The 15973-nt window shown below is 33.8% G+C and overlaps 1 protein-coding gene across 1 annotated transcript; it reads right to left on the bottom strand.

Annotated features, from left to right (window-relative positions):
- Nucleotides 1-1027: 1027 nt before the first annotated feature.
- On the bottom strand, nt 1028-15236 carry LOC139490265 (uncharacterized). Its single transcript, XM_071277115.1, has 3 exons — nt 14888-15236; nt 12866-12937; nt 1028-1524 (listed from the first exon to the last, which is right to left on the bottom strand). The coding sequence occupies exons 1-3, from the start codon at nt 15165-15167 to the stop codon at nt 1046-1048; spliced, it is 831 nt and encodes a 276-aa protein (XP_071133216.1). The 5' UTR covers nt 15168-15236; the 3' UTR covers nt 1028-1045.
- Between the last annotated feature and the right edge of the window lie 737 nt (nt 15237-15973).

Raw genomic sequence — 15973 nt, 5'->3', positions numbered from 1 at the left:
CCTTAGCGGTATTTGGCACAACTGTTTGAAATTATGGATCCTCAATGCTCTTCAACTTTGAATTTGTTTAACTTTATAACTATTTTGATCTGAGCGTCACTAGTGAGACTTATGTAGACGAAACGCGCGTCGGCGTACTCAATTATAAAGTTTGCAGGTAAATTATAACACTTCTACGTATTATTTTTCTTTCTTTAAGAAAATTCGTCTTTACTGATAATCTTCTGTAGCCAATGTTTCGGAACTTACACTATTTAAATAATGTATTTAATGAATTTCAAGTATTACAATAATGTAGCAAATAAACTCAGGAAAACAGGATTGAAATTTTGAATTTCCGCAAGACGCGCACAGTGGACATTAGTCTATTTAAAAAATCTGCTCTACCTTGGCCATTTTGGTTTTTCTCTTTTTTTCTCTCTCATAAGCATAATATTTTAGGTTTCCAATATATTTGTAAACACATGAACCTGATAAAGTTTATTTTGGAAACGCATGTTTTGTGCAAGGAAATCATTTCATTTGTCTTCTTTTTCATTAGGTCGCGAACGTTGCAAGACATGTATGGCGAGCTTATATTGAATAATTAATAAAATTTAAAGTAATTGCATGGAAGAAGTAAAGACATATCGTGAATATAATTTAGTGCAAACGGATGCTTAAGCCAGGCACCCTTATCACCGTTTAACTTGATACTTGTACACACAATTATGTTTTTCCTAATATATCACTAGCATGTTTACACATAGATTGTGAGTTCAAGCACCGTAGGTGACAGGTGTGCACTTCAACTATCTAAATTGACAAGGATTTTCGTTTTTTCTACCGAGGGTTAGCGATCTCCCGTGTACTCTGGTCTCCTCCATCAATTAAAACTAACCGCCACATCATAGTAACATAGAGCTAAAATTGTCGTTAAACATCAATCAATCAATCAATCAAGCTATACATATGTTTTTAAGTTTTGTTCAAGGCATATGTTTTTCAATATTTTCTAGGCATACTGTTGTTTTTTTAAACGAATTCAAAGAAGAAAAACCTTTATTTATTTTGAACAAACAACACAAACCATATATTTAGCATTGATATAAGGTGGACAGGGCAATGAGCCACATTTTGAAACAACTGGATAGAACAATTTTCCATCTTGATTTTCTCGTTTTCCTTCAATATTTTGCGCATCATAGTCAACGCATGCGTATTCAGAAGCCCCATTATGATAGTACAGATTGGCACACAGAAATCCGTTGTATTGTTTTTTCCAGTGAGACGGACATGACGTTTTCGCCGGAATCATCAAAGACGTTTCTGTCGTTGTATCGCGACATACTGCACATGGAACATCGTCATTAACTTTGACCATACCGAAGGAGTACTGATATTCGGCTCCCCAAACATGTGCAACATAGCCACTTCTTTCGAGCTCATGAGGAAAATCTGCAGGACTTTGATCGGGATCATGTGGCAAGCATAAGTAGTTAGTACCACTACCGGTTTCACCAAAGCTACCTCCACCTGCGATACCTGAATCAGAAATAGCGTTGAATTGGAACACGATAACAATACCTAACAAAAAACTTTAAAAAAATGAATAGAGGATTTCAACTTGAACTTTAACATTATAACGAAACAGTGTAAACAAAATGCAATTGTATCAATAATCATATACCACCGTAAAAGGCAAATACAAGAATAAAATCAGTGGAACACATCTCAAAAGCAAAGAATTGTGTAACTGGACTTATTGTACTTTTACATAGATGCAGTTGATAATTTTTGATACACAGATGGATTCGATTTTTTTTATGTAAAAACGAGGAGAGCCCTTTTTTTTGATGAAGTAGAAAATAAAAAAAAATAAATAAATAAAAACAGATGCAGTGACGCTCTTACAAAATATGAAGCATAACAAAATATTTGAAGCATAACAAAGAACTAATTTGGCATGTCATTTTAGTACAGTGAGAAATTCAAAAATATAAACAAATGTTAGAATCAACTTATTCACATGTGGATCTATAGAATATAGCTAAAATATCTTGGATAACACAACACATTACAACAACCAACAACACCGACTACTCCAAACGCTATTATCTATTAGACTAAATATTGAAGTAGACAAAAAAAAAAAAAAGAATATGAGGCTCATCTGCAGTTTTTGCTGTTTGAAATTTGATCCATACTATATTTGTATGTTAGATCCTTGTTGATTTTAAATCTTTGCTACCTCATATTTTGTTAAATTATCAGATAACAAATGTCCTATTAATTTCAACTTTTTTTATGAAATTATTCAAACATAACAGCGCAATCGATCATCAAGATATGTCAAAAAAATTAATAATAATAAAAAAAAATAAAAATAATCACTCGAGTTTTTGTGGGGTCTATTTCCTCAGTATTTGAGTCTTTTCGTCCATTTTGCTTTTAGTGACGTTTTTATATATTTCACTTCCATATTTATACTAGTCAATAAAAGAATCGATACACAACTTTGAACTAAAATTTATCATAAAATATAATAAATAGGAAAAACTGTTCAATCATTCAATGAAAAACATTCATTTACAATGCAAATGCATATGGTTAAAAGAATTTGACCAAATTGGAAAGTTAGAAAATAGCGAGTTGCGAAAAATGAAGACAAAAGTCTTCTAAGTTCGAAGATGAGAATTAAGTATTCAAATATCTGGAAAAGCATTCAAATTTTTACCAGGCCCTTTTTAAGTTGAAAAGTTCTAATATCGATTTTTAAATTTCTGGGTGAAAATAAGATTTTTGAAATAACTAAATTCCCAATTTTTTTCCCCCGCGTTTTTGCCTTTAATAAATGGTTTTGATGAGATGATAACACTCTGTAAAAATTACCCAAATTGGGCAATTATTCACCTCAGTACTGTGATTCCAATTTCAATATATATTCTTTTGTTGACTCGTATATAATTCACGTTTCTGGTTCTGGTTTCCTGTCACGAAATGTTAGCGTCTTTCTTACATTGCCATAAAAGTGGGAGGTATTGCTAGCCAAGTCAAACCAGGTCCAACCCCCTTTTTAAAAAAAATATCCTGTAACAAGTCATGAATATGACAGTTGTTATCTATGTGTGTTGCATTTGCGTTTGTTTTTGTTGTTCCGTTGTTTTCCTCTTATAGTTCACTGGGGTAAAGCTGATGACCCTAACTGCATTCACGGTCATCCTAAGATGTCGGATGAAAAATTAGGTCAGTTTCTGTATTGTCTGTTAAAGTGTTTCTATATCATTTTCTTTACAAATCATACATTGAAACGACTTAAATTTATAAAAAAATCACTCGGAAATCACAAACTACCACCGAGAAATGTGCATGAAATGGGAAATTCGATTTGAAAAAATCGTTAAGATGACCGTAAATCATAATCAAAATATTTTCAAGATGAGCGTAACATATAACAAGGATGACCGTGATTGGTAAAAAGATGACCGTAACTTGTGAAGGATGACCGTAATTTGTAAAGACTGACTGTAATTTATAAAGGACGACCGTCAATTCTAAGAAATATCCGTACTTGTATTCAAAGCTTTTTGTTGAGTTTGTCGATCTCAATAGGGGCTCGGTTAGCGGATATAAATATGTTTCATAAATTTCTTTTTTTAAACTATTGGCCGTATTTTGGGTTCATGACAATGATAGTAAATTGCATATTTCTCGTAAACAATGAAAAATTTATTGATAACGACGTTAAAATTTTAATACAAATTGACAGCGATACGACGAAAATTTTAAGAAACATGAATGTGTCCCTAGTACACGGATGTCTCATCTACATTATCATATTCTATGTTTAGTGGACCGTGAAAATGGGATAAAACTGTAATTTGGCATTAGAATTAAAAAGATCATACCGTAGGGAAAATGTGTACTAAGTTTCAAGTTGATTTAACCTGAAGCTGGACAAACGGACAAACGAACAGACAAACGGATGAACGCACGCACAGACCAGAAAAAAACATAATGTTCATAAATGGAGCATAAAAAAACATTAATAATACATATGAATATTCGGTAATCGAGCCCATGTGTATGGTTCCAGAGGAAGCAGATTAAAATCTTGATTTGTCTTGATATATGCAGGCGGAAATCCAGTTGAAATAGAACAAAAGAATCGTAGCTCTTTGTTAGAGAAGGCAATAAATGTTATCTGTAATATTTACTAAGTAACACAATTTTTAAAAGTTATTAGAAACAAATAAAACGACAATTTTCTAAAACGACAATTTTCAGGTAACGATTGTATCGAAAAGAGAAAATCGAGTGCACCTTTTTATATTAGGGCGTGTTTGAGGTGTATATTTTGTCTTTAAAACGTACAAAGCAAGAGTATTTGATATAGCATCTCGCTTCAGATTCTATAATTTTTAGGCAGTTAAGCTGCCTTATGCGAGCACCCTAGTTCTACCCAATAAATGCTGAAATACGTGCTATTGTCATTATCTAGCTGGATATTATGTTATTTATAACTAATTGGACAGTTTGTTCATACTTTTAACTCTGGATTACAAAAAATATGACCAGAAAAACCTTAAATGATCGACGAATCGCCCAAAAGTTTTGAAGTTGCGCATAGGAAGTAGAACACATTAGGAATTCGTATGTAGTTTATTATCCCCTGAGCTTTTGGCTAAGATGTCAAAGAACAAAATGTATGAAATATTTAATCGCCGAAAATCTCTAAAGACAAGTAGTTTAGATTTCCCAAATGAGAAAAGTCGTAGGAATATCGTTTGTCGTCAATACATAGTCAACTACGTCAGTAGTTTATTAAAATAAGTTCACCTGTTTATGCTGTTGGCGGCAATTTTAAATTAGAAGTCAACATTTTCGTATCTTTTCAATTTGGAGGCTGGGTTTGAAATTAGCGGTGGTCCGAGGTCTGCGACCTTCCACTTTTGAAGTCGGACTTTCGACTTGGTTACTAGCTACGACCGATATGCCCGACGGAAAATAAAAAAAAACAAACTTTGCAAACCTTTTTACCAAAGTCTCCAAACTATCTCAAAACTTATTTTCATCATTATTATTCACGACAGCGATATTCATTTTGTCCAACCGCTAGCTTTATACAGAAAATCGCCGACAAATAATGTGCAAATTCGAGTAATATCGTATCTGACAAAAACAACATTGAAAACAAAATGGATGCCATAAGAAGGCAAATTACAATATCGGATCCAATTCCGGAAGTGGATAAGAGTAAATCCGGGGTTTTGGTCACGAACTAAAAAAAATTTCAGACAGATGACAAAATACATCTATGTATGGTAAATAAATATAAACACTAGAATTGGAAACCAAAAGATATATAATGTAAAAGAAAGAAAAGCAGAAACTATTTTGTACAGAAACTCAAAATTACTTTTTGACAAATTTTAATGTCAAAATCCAATACAAGGTGACAGCTGGGAACAGTATATGATTATCTAACAATATATATGTTCCTGGTGACAGTAGTATCCTGACTGTATGAATAACATTTCTGTAGATATACAAATTGACAACGTTCCCCCTTGTGATACGCTATTCGTACAAGACTATTTTAATGATCTACTTTGCTGGAGCTCACCATCACTAGTTTAGTCGTATGATATTTTCAAAATATTTTCTGTTATTTTATTTGCACGACAAAATGGAAGACGATATAATATCAATGGGTGTACATGCATTGGCATTTTTAAAAATGTGTATTTATTATACGTCATTAAAAGGAATCCCAGAAATAAAAAAAAACCCTTTTGTCTTGTAGTTTGAGGCTGTGCACCGCATTTTTGTTCATTATACTTGTAAGGTGTCATTTTATCGCGCTTTTGTTGCATGGTTTCCCCACTTGTTCATGTGCATGTCTTGTTGCAAATTCATTTTAAAAATCCAACCCTCTACTGTAAAAAAGATACATATGGTGAACTATGCATTTGAAGCACGTCTTAGTTTCTTCAACTTATAGGATAATACTCTCATATTAATACGTTTATACCAACACGATTAACTTCATTGGATACAAAAAGGTAGTTATATAAATACGGATATTTTAGTACGGCGGCTTTGTGAAAAATTGTGCACATCCTGCTACAAGCATGAAATTTGGCATAGACCTTCCTCAACTATTACTCTTTCATTCAGATAAGGAGGCATTTGAAAAAAATGTCTCACTTCCGGTAAAATCCAAAATGGCGGACGTCATACTTAAATCAGCCCAATATCGAAGGCTAGTGTGTAAAAATGTGTTATTATCATGCTACTATCATAATATTTGGTACAAACCTTTGTTTTTTACTACTTTTGGATAAATGAAATAGATTAGATGTCTTCAGAAATTGTACTTAAATAAGCTTATTTCTTAGGGAGGGTAATTGAAATGTGTTTTAACTTATTGCTACTATCATAACATTGTGCAGGAACCTTTCTTTGGTGCTTCTAATGGATACAATGTATAAGACATATGTCTTAAAAACCGGTAATATCCAAAATGGCGGACATAGAATTATCAATTTATTATTCAAATTTTCAACTTTTTTTAAAATGTAAAGAAAATGATTTTTTTTAATGCTGGTCATTAAACTTTTGGCTGTAAGTTATCCCAAAAACTACTCATTCTATCATGTTGTAAATGTTTAAATATAAAGTTGACACTTCCGGTAAAAAAATGACGTAAATTTCAAAGATGAGTCCTCAATCCATTTCTTCGATGTAGAGTTTTGGATAGATTGGTTAAAACAAAATAAAATCCCTATAGTACTAAAACATATTTAAAATTACTACAATTTTCGGCCAAAAATAACGATCACCACGACATGCACACATCGTAGTGCACGAGAGACCCGACATTCCACATTAAAAATGACCGCGGCATCCCTTCTTACATCACAATGTACAAGCCTCTGACAAAATGATGAGGCCTCAGAAAGATTTTTTTTTAAAAGGGACCCTCTTTGTCCCTTCGCAATCTATTAGTGCGTGGACTGGGTAGCATAAGAGCCAATCCCAAGCTCGTATCACTAAACACCTGCATTAGTATATTGCACGCTTTACATGCTTGAAAAGACTAGACCAAGTTGAGGAAATAGCCTCACTTATAATTAGCCTTCCCTTTTGTGCAAAAAATTATTTTCTTGCTTCGTTTATCATGTTAGCTCCATCTGATAAGTTTGTGCGATCTTACAGTAAAACCCCGGTGATCTAGGCTGATCAATCATCATTCTTTATGTTAAAGTCACATCTTCAAATACCATCAATGTCTCCCACGTAGTCTTTTTTTCCTTTTCAAGCAAAGAGAGAACCGTATCACAAACGGTAAAGGTATGGGTCAGAAATAAGTGTGTGTGATCACTCATTGCCTAGTGCATTTGAAAGGCCATTGATAGATATTAATACAAAGATTTTTGCCTTCCCAAACACAATCCATAGTTCGTCTGCCCCTATCTCACGGAATAGCGAAATAGTATTGACAGCATCATCAGTGATTGTTAATCATGACTCGTTTAAGTTCGTGTTTCACTGCATCCGACACATGCATCATGATTTTAGTGTCGGTTTCTTTATAAGAACATGGTGCTACACTTGAAATACATCAAGTGGTGGATAAGATAGAACATCCTGAGCATTTGTTGCTACAAATACCATACTCATCAAAGACTTCATCCACTCTTGTTTCAGTTTCAAGGTATTTTATCAAGGTAAGGACATACTACCCAATCATCATACTCGTTAGGAAACACCTTGAAACTGTTACAACAGTGGATGTAGTGTCGGATGCGAACATAGACAATACTGGTACTTTGAAAGCTGCTAAAAGAAGCAAGAGCAACATTTAGGGGTAAGGGAATACACAGACGAATCCAGGGTTAAAAACATCCTCAAAATTGGCAAAGTTTTCTGAGAGATGACGACAATAAGAAAGAACTTTTAAGTTTTCATTCACAGAAGCTTGCTCAATACAATTTTAAGTACAATGTAGTTGTAGCAACAAATGTTCAGGATGTTCAATATTATCCACCACTTGATGATGTTTCAAGTTTATCACCATGTTTACACGAAGAGACTGACACTAGAATCAAGATCGATGTGTCTGATGCAGTGAAACACAAACTTAACTGAGTCATGACTCGAACAGTCGATACTGATGTTATTGCTGTTTCGTTATTCCGTGACATAGGGGCAGACAAACTTTGGTTTGCATTTGGAAGGGGAAAAAGCTTAAGATATATATCTATCCATGACCTTTCAAATGCACTAGGCATAAAAATATAACACGTTTGCTAGAAAAGGAACTGCATTAGTGACATTAATGGCGTTTGAAGATGTGACTTTAGCATTTAGAATGATGATTGACCAGCCAACACCACCATATGGATTTGATAATTTAATGTCATTGAAAACGATACGTGGTTTTGTTGTAAGATCGAAATAAACTGATCAGATTGGGTTAAAAAAGCAAGAAAATATGTGTTTTTGCAATTTATGGATGTGAGGACCAATACCACAGTCTTTGTAAATGTGGGAAATCAGCTCTCCAAATGTGAACTGCGGCTTAACGAGTATGCTGATTGGGTATTATGTCCTTACCTTAATAAAATACCTTGAAACTGTAATACGAGTGGATGAAGTCTTGGATGCGTATGGTAGTTATAGCAACAAATGGTCAGGACATTCTATCTTATCCACCACGTGATGTATTTCAAGTTTAGCACCAAGTTCACATTTAGAGGCAGACACTAGAATCATGGTGCATGTGTCTGATGCGGTGAAACACGAACTTAAACGAGTCACGATTCGAACAGTCGTTAATGATGATGCTGTCACTGTTGTTTCGCTATTCCGTGACATAGGGGTAGACGAACTATAGATTGTGTTTGGGAGGGCAAAAGACTTTGGATTAATATCTATCAATGGCCTTTCAAATGCACTAGGCAATGAGTGATCTGACACACTTATTGTTATCCATGCCTTTACCTGTTGTGATATGGTTCTCTCTTTGCTTGAAAGGGAAAAAAAACTATGTGGGAGACATTGGTTGCATTTATAGATGTGACATAAAGAATGATGATTGATCAGACTAAATCACCGGGGTTTTACTGTAAGATCGCACAAACTTAACAGATGGGTATAACATGGTTAACGAAGCAAGAAAATAACTATTTGCGCAAAAGGGAAGGCTTTTTGAGGCTATTCCCTCAACGTGGTCTAGTTTTTTCTAGCATGTAAATCATGCAATATACTAAGGTAGGTGTTTAGGGAGACGAGCTTGGGATTGGCTCTTATGCTACCCACTCCAGGCGGCGACAAAGGGGATAACTTTTAAAAAACTCTTTTTGAGGCCTCATCATTTTGTCAGATGCTTGTACATTGTGGATGTAAGAAAGGATGCCGCGGTCATTTTTAATGTGGAAAATCGGGTCTCCCGTGCACTGCGATGTGTGCATGTCGTGGTGATCGTTATTTTTGGCCGAACATTGTAGTAATTTTAAATATGTTTTAGTACTATAGTGATTTTATTTTGTTTTAACCAATTTATCCAAAACTCTACATCGAAGAAATGGATTGAGGACTCATCTTTGAAAATTACGTCAAATTTTTACCGGAAGTGTCAACTTTATATTTAAACATTTACAACATGATAGAATTAGTGGTCTTGGGGATAATTTAAAGCCAAAAGTTTAATGACCAGCACAAAAAAAAAAATCATTTTCTTTACATTTAAAAAAAAGTTTAATATTTGAATAATTAATTGATATTTCTATGTCCGCCATTTTGGATATTACCGGAAGTAAGGGTTTTGAAGACATATGTCTTATACATTATAACCATCAGAAGCACCAAAGAAAGGTTCCTGCACAATGTAATGATAGTAGCAATACGTTAAAACACATTTCAATTACGCTCCCTTAAATATAAGCTTATTTAAGTACAATATCTATCAATGGCCTTTCAAATGCACTAGGCAATGAGTGATCTGACACACTTATTGTTATCCATGCCTTTACCTGTTGTGATATGGTTCTCTCTTTGCTTGAAAGGGAAAAAAAACTATGTGGGAGACATTGGTTGCATTTATAGATGTGACATAAAGAATGATGATTGATCAGACTAAATCACCGGGGTTTTACTGTAAGATCGCACAAACTTAACAGATGGGTATAACATGGTTAACGAAGCAAGAAAATAACTATTTGCGCAAAAGGGAAGGCTTTTTGAGGCTATTCCCTCAACGTGGTCTAGTTTTTTCTAGCATGTAAATCATGCAATATACTAAGGTAGGTGTTTAGGGAGACGAGCTTGGGATTGGCTCTTATGCTACCCACTCCAGGCGGCGACAAAGGGGATAACTTTTAAAAAACTCTTTTTGAGGCCTCATCATTTTGTCAGATGCTTGTACATTGTGGATGTAAGAAAGGATGCCGCGGTCATTTTTAATGTGGAAAATCGGGTCTCCCGTGCACTGCGATGTGTGCATGTCGTGGTGATCGTTATTTTTGGCCGAACATTGTAGTAATTTTAAATATGTTTTAGTACTATAGTGATTTTATTTTGTTTTAACCAATTTATCCAAAACTCTACATCGAAGAAATGGATTGAGGACTCATCTTTGAAAATTACGTCAAATTTTTACCGGAAGTGTCAACTTTATATTTAAACATTTACAACATGATAGAATTAGTGGTCTTGGGGATAATTTAAAGCCAAAAGTTTAATGACCAGCACAAAAAAAAAAAATCATTTTCTTTACATTTAAAAAAAAGTTTAATATTTGAATAATTAATTGATATTTCTATGTCCGCCATTTTGGATATTACCGGAAGTAAGGGTTTTGAAGACATATGTCTTATACATTATAACCATCAGAAGCACCAAAGAAAGGTTCCTGCACAATGTAATGATAGTAGCAATACGTTAAAACACATTTCAATTACGCTCCCTTAAATATAAGCTTATTTAAGTACAATATCTATCAATGGCCTTTCAAATGCACTAGGCAATGAGTGATCTGACACACTTATTGTTATCCATGCCTTTACCTGTTGTGATATGGTTCTCTCTTTGCTTGAAAGGGAAAAAAAACTATGTGGGAGACATTGGTTGCATTTATAGATGTGACATAAAGAATGATGATTGATCAGACTAAATCACCGGGGTTTTACTGTAAGATCGCACAAACTTAACAGATGGGTATAACATGGTTAACGAAGCAAGAAAATAACTATTTGCGCAAAAGGGAAGGCTTTTTGAGGCTATTCCCTCAACGTGGTCTAGTTTTTTCTAGCATGTAAATCATGCAATATACTAAGGTAGGTGTTTAGGGAGACGAGCTTGGGATTGGCTCTTATGCTACCCACTCCAGGCGGCGACAAAGGGGATAACTTTTAAAAAACTCTTTTTGAGGCCTCATCATTTTGTCAGATGCTTGTACATTGTGGATGTAAGAAAGGATGCCGCGGTCATTTTTAATGTGGAAAATCGGGTCTCCCGTGCACTGCGATGTGTGCATGTCGTGGTGATCGTTATTTTTGGCCGAACATTGTAGTAATTTTAAATATGTTTTAGTACTATAGTGATTTTATTTTGTTTTAACCAATTTATCCAAAACTCTACATCGAAGAAATGGATTGAGGACTCATCTTTGAAAATTACGTCAAATTTTTACCGGAAGTGTCAATTTTATATTTAAACATTTACAACATGATAGAATTAGTGGTCTTGGGGATAATTTAAAGCCAAAAGTTTAATGACCAGCACAAAAAAAAAAAATCATTTTCTTTACATTTAAAAAAAAGTTTAATATTTGAATAATTAATTGATATTTCTATGTCCGCCATTTTGGATATTACCGGAAGTAAGGGTTTTGAAGACATATGTCTTATACATTATAACCATCAGAAGCACCAAAGAAAGGTTCCTGCACAATGTAATGATAGTAGCAATACGTTAAAACACATTTCAATTACGCTCCCTTAAATATAAGCTTATTTAAGTACAATATCTATCAATGGCCTTTCAAATGCACTAGGCAATGAGTGATCTGACACACTTATTGTTATCCATGCCTTTACCTGTTGTGATATGGTTCTCTCTTTGCTTGAAAGGGAAAAAAAACTATGTGGGAGACATTGGTTGCATTTATAGATGTGACATAAAGAATGATGATTGATCAGACTAAATCACCGGGGTTTTACTGTAAGATCGCACAAACTTAACAGATGGGTATAACATGGTTAACGAAGCAAGAAAATAACTATTTGCGCAAAAGGGAAGGCTTTTTGAGGCTATTCCCTCAACGTGGTCTAGTTTTTTCTAGCATGTAAATCATGCAATATACTAAGGTAGGTGTTTAGGGAGACGAGCTTGGGATTGGCTCTTATGCTACCCACTCCAGGCGGCGACAAAGGAGATAACTTTTAAAAAACTCTTTTTGAGGCCTCATCATTTTGTCAGATGCTTGTACATTGTGGATGTAAGAAAGGATGCCGCGGTCATTTTTAATGTGGAAAATCGGGTCTCCCGTGCACTGCGATGTGTGCATGTCGTGGTGATCGTTATTTTTGGCCGAACATTGTAGTAATTTTAAATATGTTTTAGTACTATAGTGATTTTATTTTGTTTTAACCAATTTATCCAAAACTCTACATCGAAGAAATGGATTGAGGACTCATCTTTGAAAATTACGTCAAATTTTTACCGGAAGTGTCAACTTTATATTTAAACATTTACAACATGATAGAATTAGTGGTCTTGGGGATAAATTTAAAGTGATAGTTGATGTGTTTGCCTTGGGTTTGTTACACGATTTATGACATTTGAACAGGGGTTTACTACTGTTTTTTTTTATATTTACCTGTATATACCAGTTGAGTACCATTATTATTTGGACAATCTCTTCTTCCCCACCGGGTATAAATAGTACTTCCTGTAGAAATAAAATATTTCAAATTAGAATTCAAATACAAAAACTTGCAGTTGAAGGAATTAAAAATAACCGTTTGTATAAAAAAACGAGTATAACACAAAGAATTACGGATTCTAGAAATATTTCTATAAAAATTAATATTGCTCCATTAAAAAGAGTAGCAAAAGATACCAAATAATTCGAACTACTTTATTCTAGTACTAAACTTGTCCCATTGCCGGCAATGCTTTTTGATATTTGTTCCTTAAATGCCTTTTAAAAAAATCATGGAAAACTACTATTGTCTAATATCTATTTGTAATTTTATCGCACTCAAATAAAAAGGGTTTGTCTTTTCTAGGTGATTTTTTTTCATACCTAACGATTTTGCAGAACACTCTATTTAATTAGTTATTTAATTAAAAAAAATCTCAGGTCTTTATTAAAATACCTTTGAGGACAAATTTGTACCCGCAATGAAACTGTAATCAGATTCAGTCTAGGAAATAATATATATAAATGATACTACAACCAATCTAAGATAGCCAGCTTTTTGTATCTCTATTGATCCTTTCATAATGGCTGCGCCCATGTATCTTTGTCACCCAAAAGTATATCCATCCAAATGTACAATGCCATGACAAAAAATTCCGAAAATTGACCAAAAAGGAAATAAAACACAACACACAAAACTTAATACTGAGCAGCACGAACCCCCACCAAAAAATCGGGAATGATCTCAAGTGCTCCAAATTGGTAAGTAGATCTTGCTCCACATTTGGTATCCGTCGTATTGCATATGTAAGCACACATCCAGCGACAAGATTAATTTGATAGTTTTATTCGAGGAAAACAGGACGGGATTGTGGTTAAAAAATTTGGATACCCTTCTTCTTTATTGAAAAGCTATCATAACGGTCTACCAACCCTTGGTGATGTCGATAGTGTCGATTTGAATTTTCCCCGGAGAACAGTCTGTTTGTGATTTAACGTTTTCTTTTCCTATCCTATTTTTGTTGATTTTTTTATTAATTTATTTATTTTTTAAAATAATACAGTATCTTTATTGCACTTTTCTTTGCTGTTGTGACAAATTACTCAACCTACAGCAGTTGGCCGAATATCCCTGTGTACTAGTCAGTGGATAACCAGGGAATTTATTCAGTGAATTTATATTTATAGATAGTTAGTTTTACAGTTCATGGTTATTACATGCATACATTTTGCAAATAACAATTGTTCCATTATTACGGAAAGTGTACAGTATTGTCCGGTTCTGTTTCTAAAGATTAAAACTTTATGATCATTGACCTTAACCTTATTGGGAAAATGGTACTATTTATTCTGCCATAGGCGACAATATCAACATTTTCTAAATTAACCACTTTTTAAGATAAAAACCTGGATAAAACAGTTATATGTTGTGTTAGTACTTTATTATTCTGTTTTAAAAATTAAAGCCAAATAGTATCATGACCAACTTCCAACGGAGCTTGTTTATGTTATCCATGCCCACCGTCATTTTGCACCAAATTTATGAAATTTTGCAAGTCTTTTCGAATAATTCTCTAGAAAATATTTCAATAGGTTTCAACATTTATATTATAAATATACACACTGCAGTTATTCATAGATAAATAAAAAAATATATTGTACCCTTACATCCAATCACAGCGCTCATAATTTGACTTCCTTCACCTGCCTTGGGTACACAAAAGGCCAACCTAATGCTGGGAAAATTTAATACTACCATTTTCCCTATTGATGAAAACTGTTAAACATTTTACAGCTGGTTGATCATTTGGCCGGATTAATTTATACGTTTTATTGATTCTCACGAACAACTTAAACTAAAGTTAAAAATTATATGTGGTAAGTTTCGACATTGTAATTGAAAAGTGTGCATATATAAATGAGTTTGTAGACAAAATTCTGTACATTTTTACGAATTTTTGTGGAATTTAAACATACCTGTATATGACAATTGATTATGTATGTTGTTTGTGTTCATATCTGTTTGCTTTTTGCTTGCTACCAAATCTATTTTCAGCTGTGAATTTTCTGCTTCTATCGATAACATCTTCGCATTGACTGCCTGTAGTTTCCTATCTAATGTTAGAAGTTGAGCGCTTATTGCGTCCTGATCATTCAATAATAAACGTTCCTGTTTCTTTGAACCAAAGTCACTTGCCAAACTAAAGCAAGAGAGGTTCGTTAGAAGGAAACACACGAAAATTGATCTGTAACACATCACAATCGAAAGACTCTTGATTCAACAAGTGCGTGTATTTTAAGGCTTTATCAGCTGAAGCATAAGACTTTAAGCTGATAACGATTGTGACCATAATTTTCGTAATGGAAATTTTTCGGGTCTTATGCAGATGTTATGTTAAACAAGGAAACGTTTGTAGTATAGATACAATGAATAAGCGTTGATATCTGATAAGAAATTATGAGGACGGAGGTCGAATTGTTTCATTTTAAACAAACGCTTATCCATTGTGTCTCTAACTTAAACTATTGTTTCTCCCTCTCATTTAGATAACCATGTTATCATGTTCAACGATGTTCACAATTTACCAGTTAAAGAACTATAGTATAACACAATTAACGCACGTATGTTTACTCCTAAATTACTATTATTTTGTTTGCATAAGTAATTTATTTTTTTTAAAACAAAAAACGCATTTGAAACATTTGAATTTTTATACGGTTGACAAGGCAGTGAGCCAAAACGGTAATGACTAAGAAAACAATTTCCCGTCTCAAATTTGTCGCCTCCCCTCAAAATTTTGAGACTTTTCATCTACACATGAATACTTAGAGGCACCTGTATAGCTATATTGAATTGCACAGTGATTACCCGCATATTCTTTTCCAGATCAAAGAATAAGCATTTATTATATTTTTATTTTGTATCCAAACATGCGACACAATAAACATCGTCGTCTACTTTGACATTTCATTAGGCAAAATGACATTCTGCAACCCAAACATGTCCTTTATAACTACTAGTTTTGTACTGCAATTGGAAAATCTGATGGTGCAAAATCGGGA

The sequence above is a fragment of the Mytilus edulis genome, chromosome 9 (genome assembly GCF_963676685.1).
Source record: "Mytilus edulis chromosome 9, xbMytEdul2.2, whole genome shotgun sequence".
NCBI classification, from domain to species: Eukaryota; Metazoa; Mollusca; class Bivalvia; order Mytilida; family Mytilidae; genus Mytilus; species Mytilus edulis.
This window is presented reverse-complemented; position numbering and strand designations above follow the sequence as displayed.

Excerpts from the sequence above, each read along its gene's own strand:
- LOC139490265 (XM_071277115.1), bottom strand. The coding sequence starts at position 15,167 with ATGTGTTACAGATCAATTTTCGTGTGTTTCCTTCTAACGAACCTCTCT. Across the intron at positions 12,938-14,887 it reads TAATCAATTGTCATATACAG|GAAGTACTATTTATACCCGG; the intron begins GTATGTTTAAAT and ends TTATTTCTACAG. Across the intron at positions 1,525-12,865 it reads TACTCAACTGGTATATACAG|GTATCGCAGGTGGAGGTAGC; the intron begins GTAAATATAAAA and ends TTTCTGATTCAG.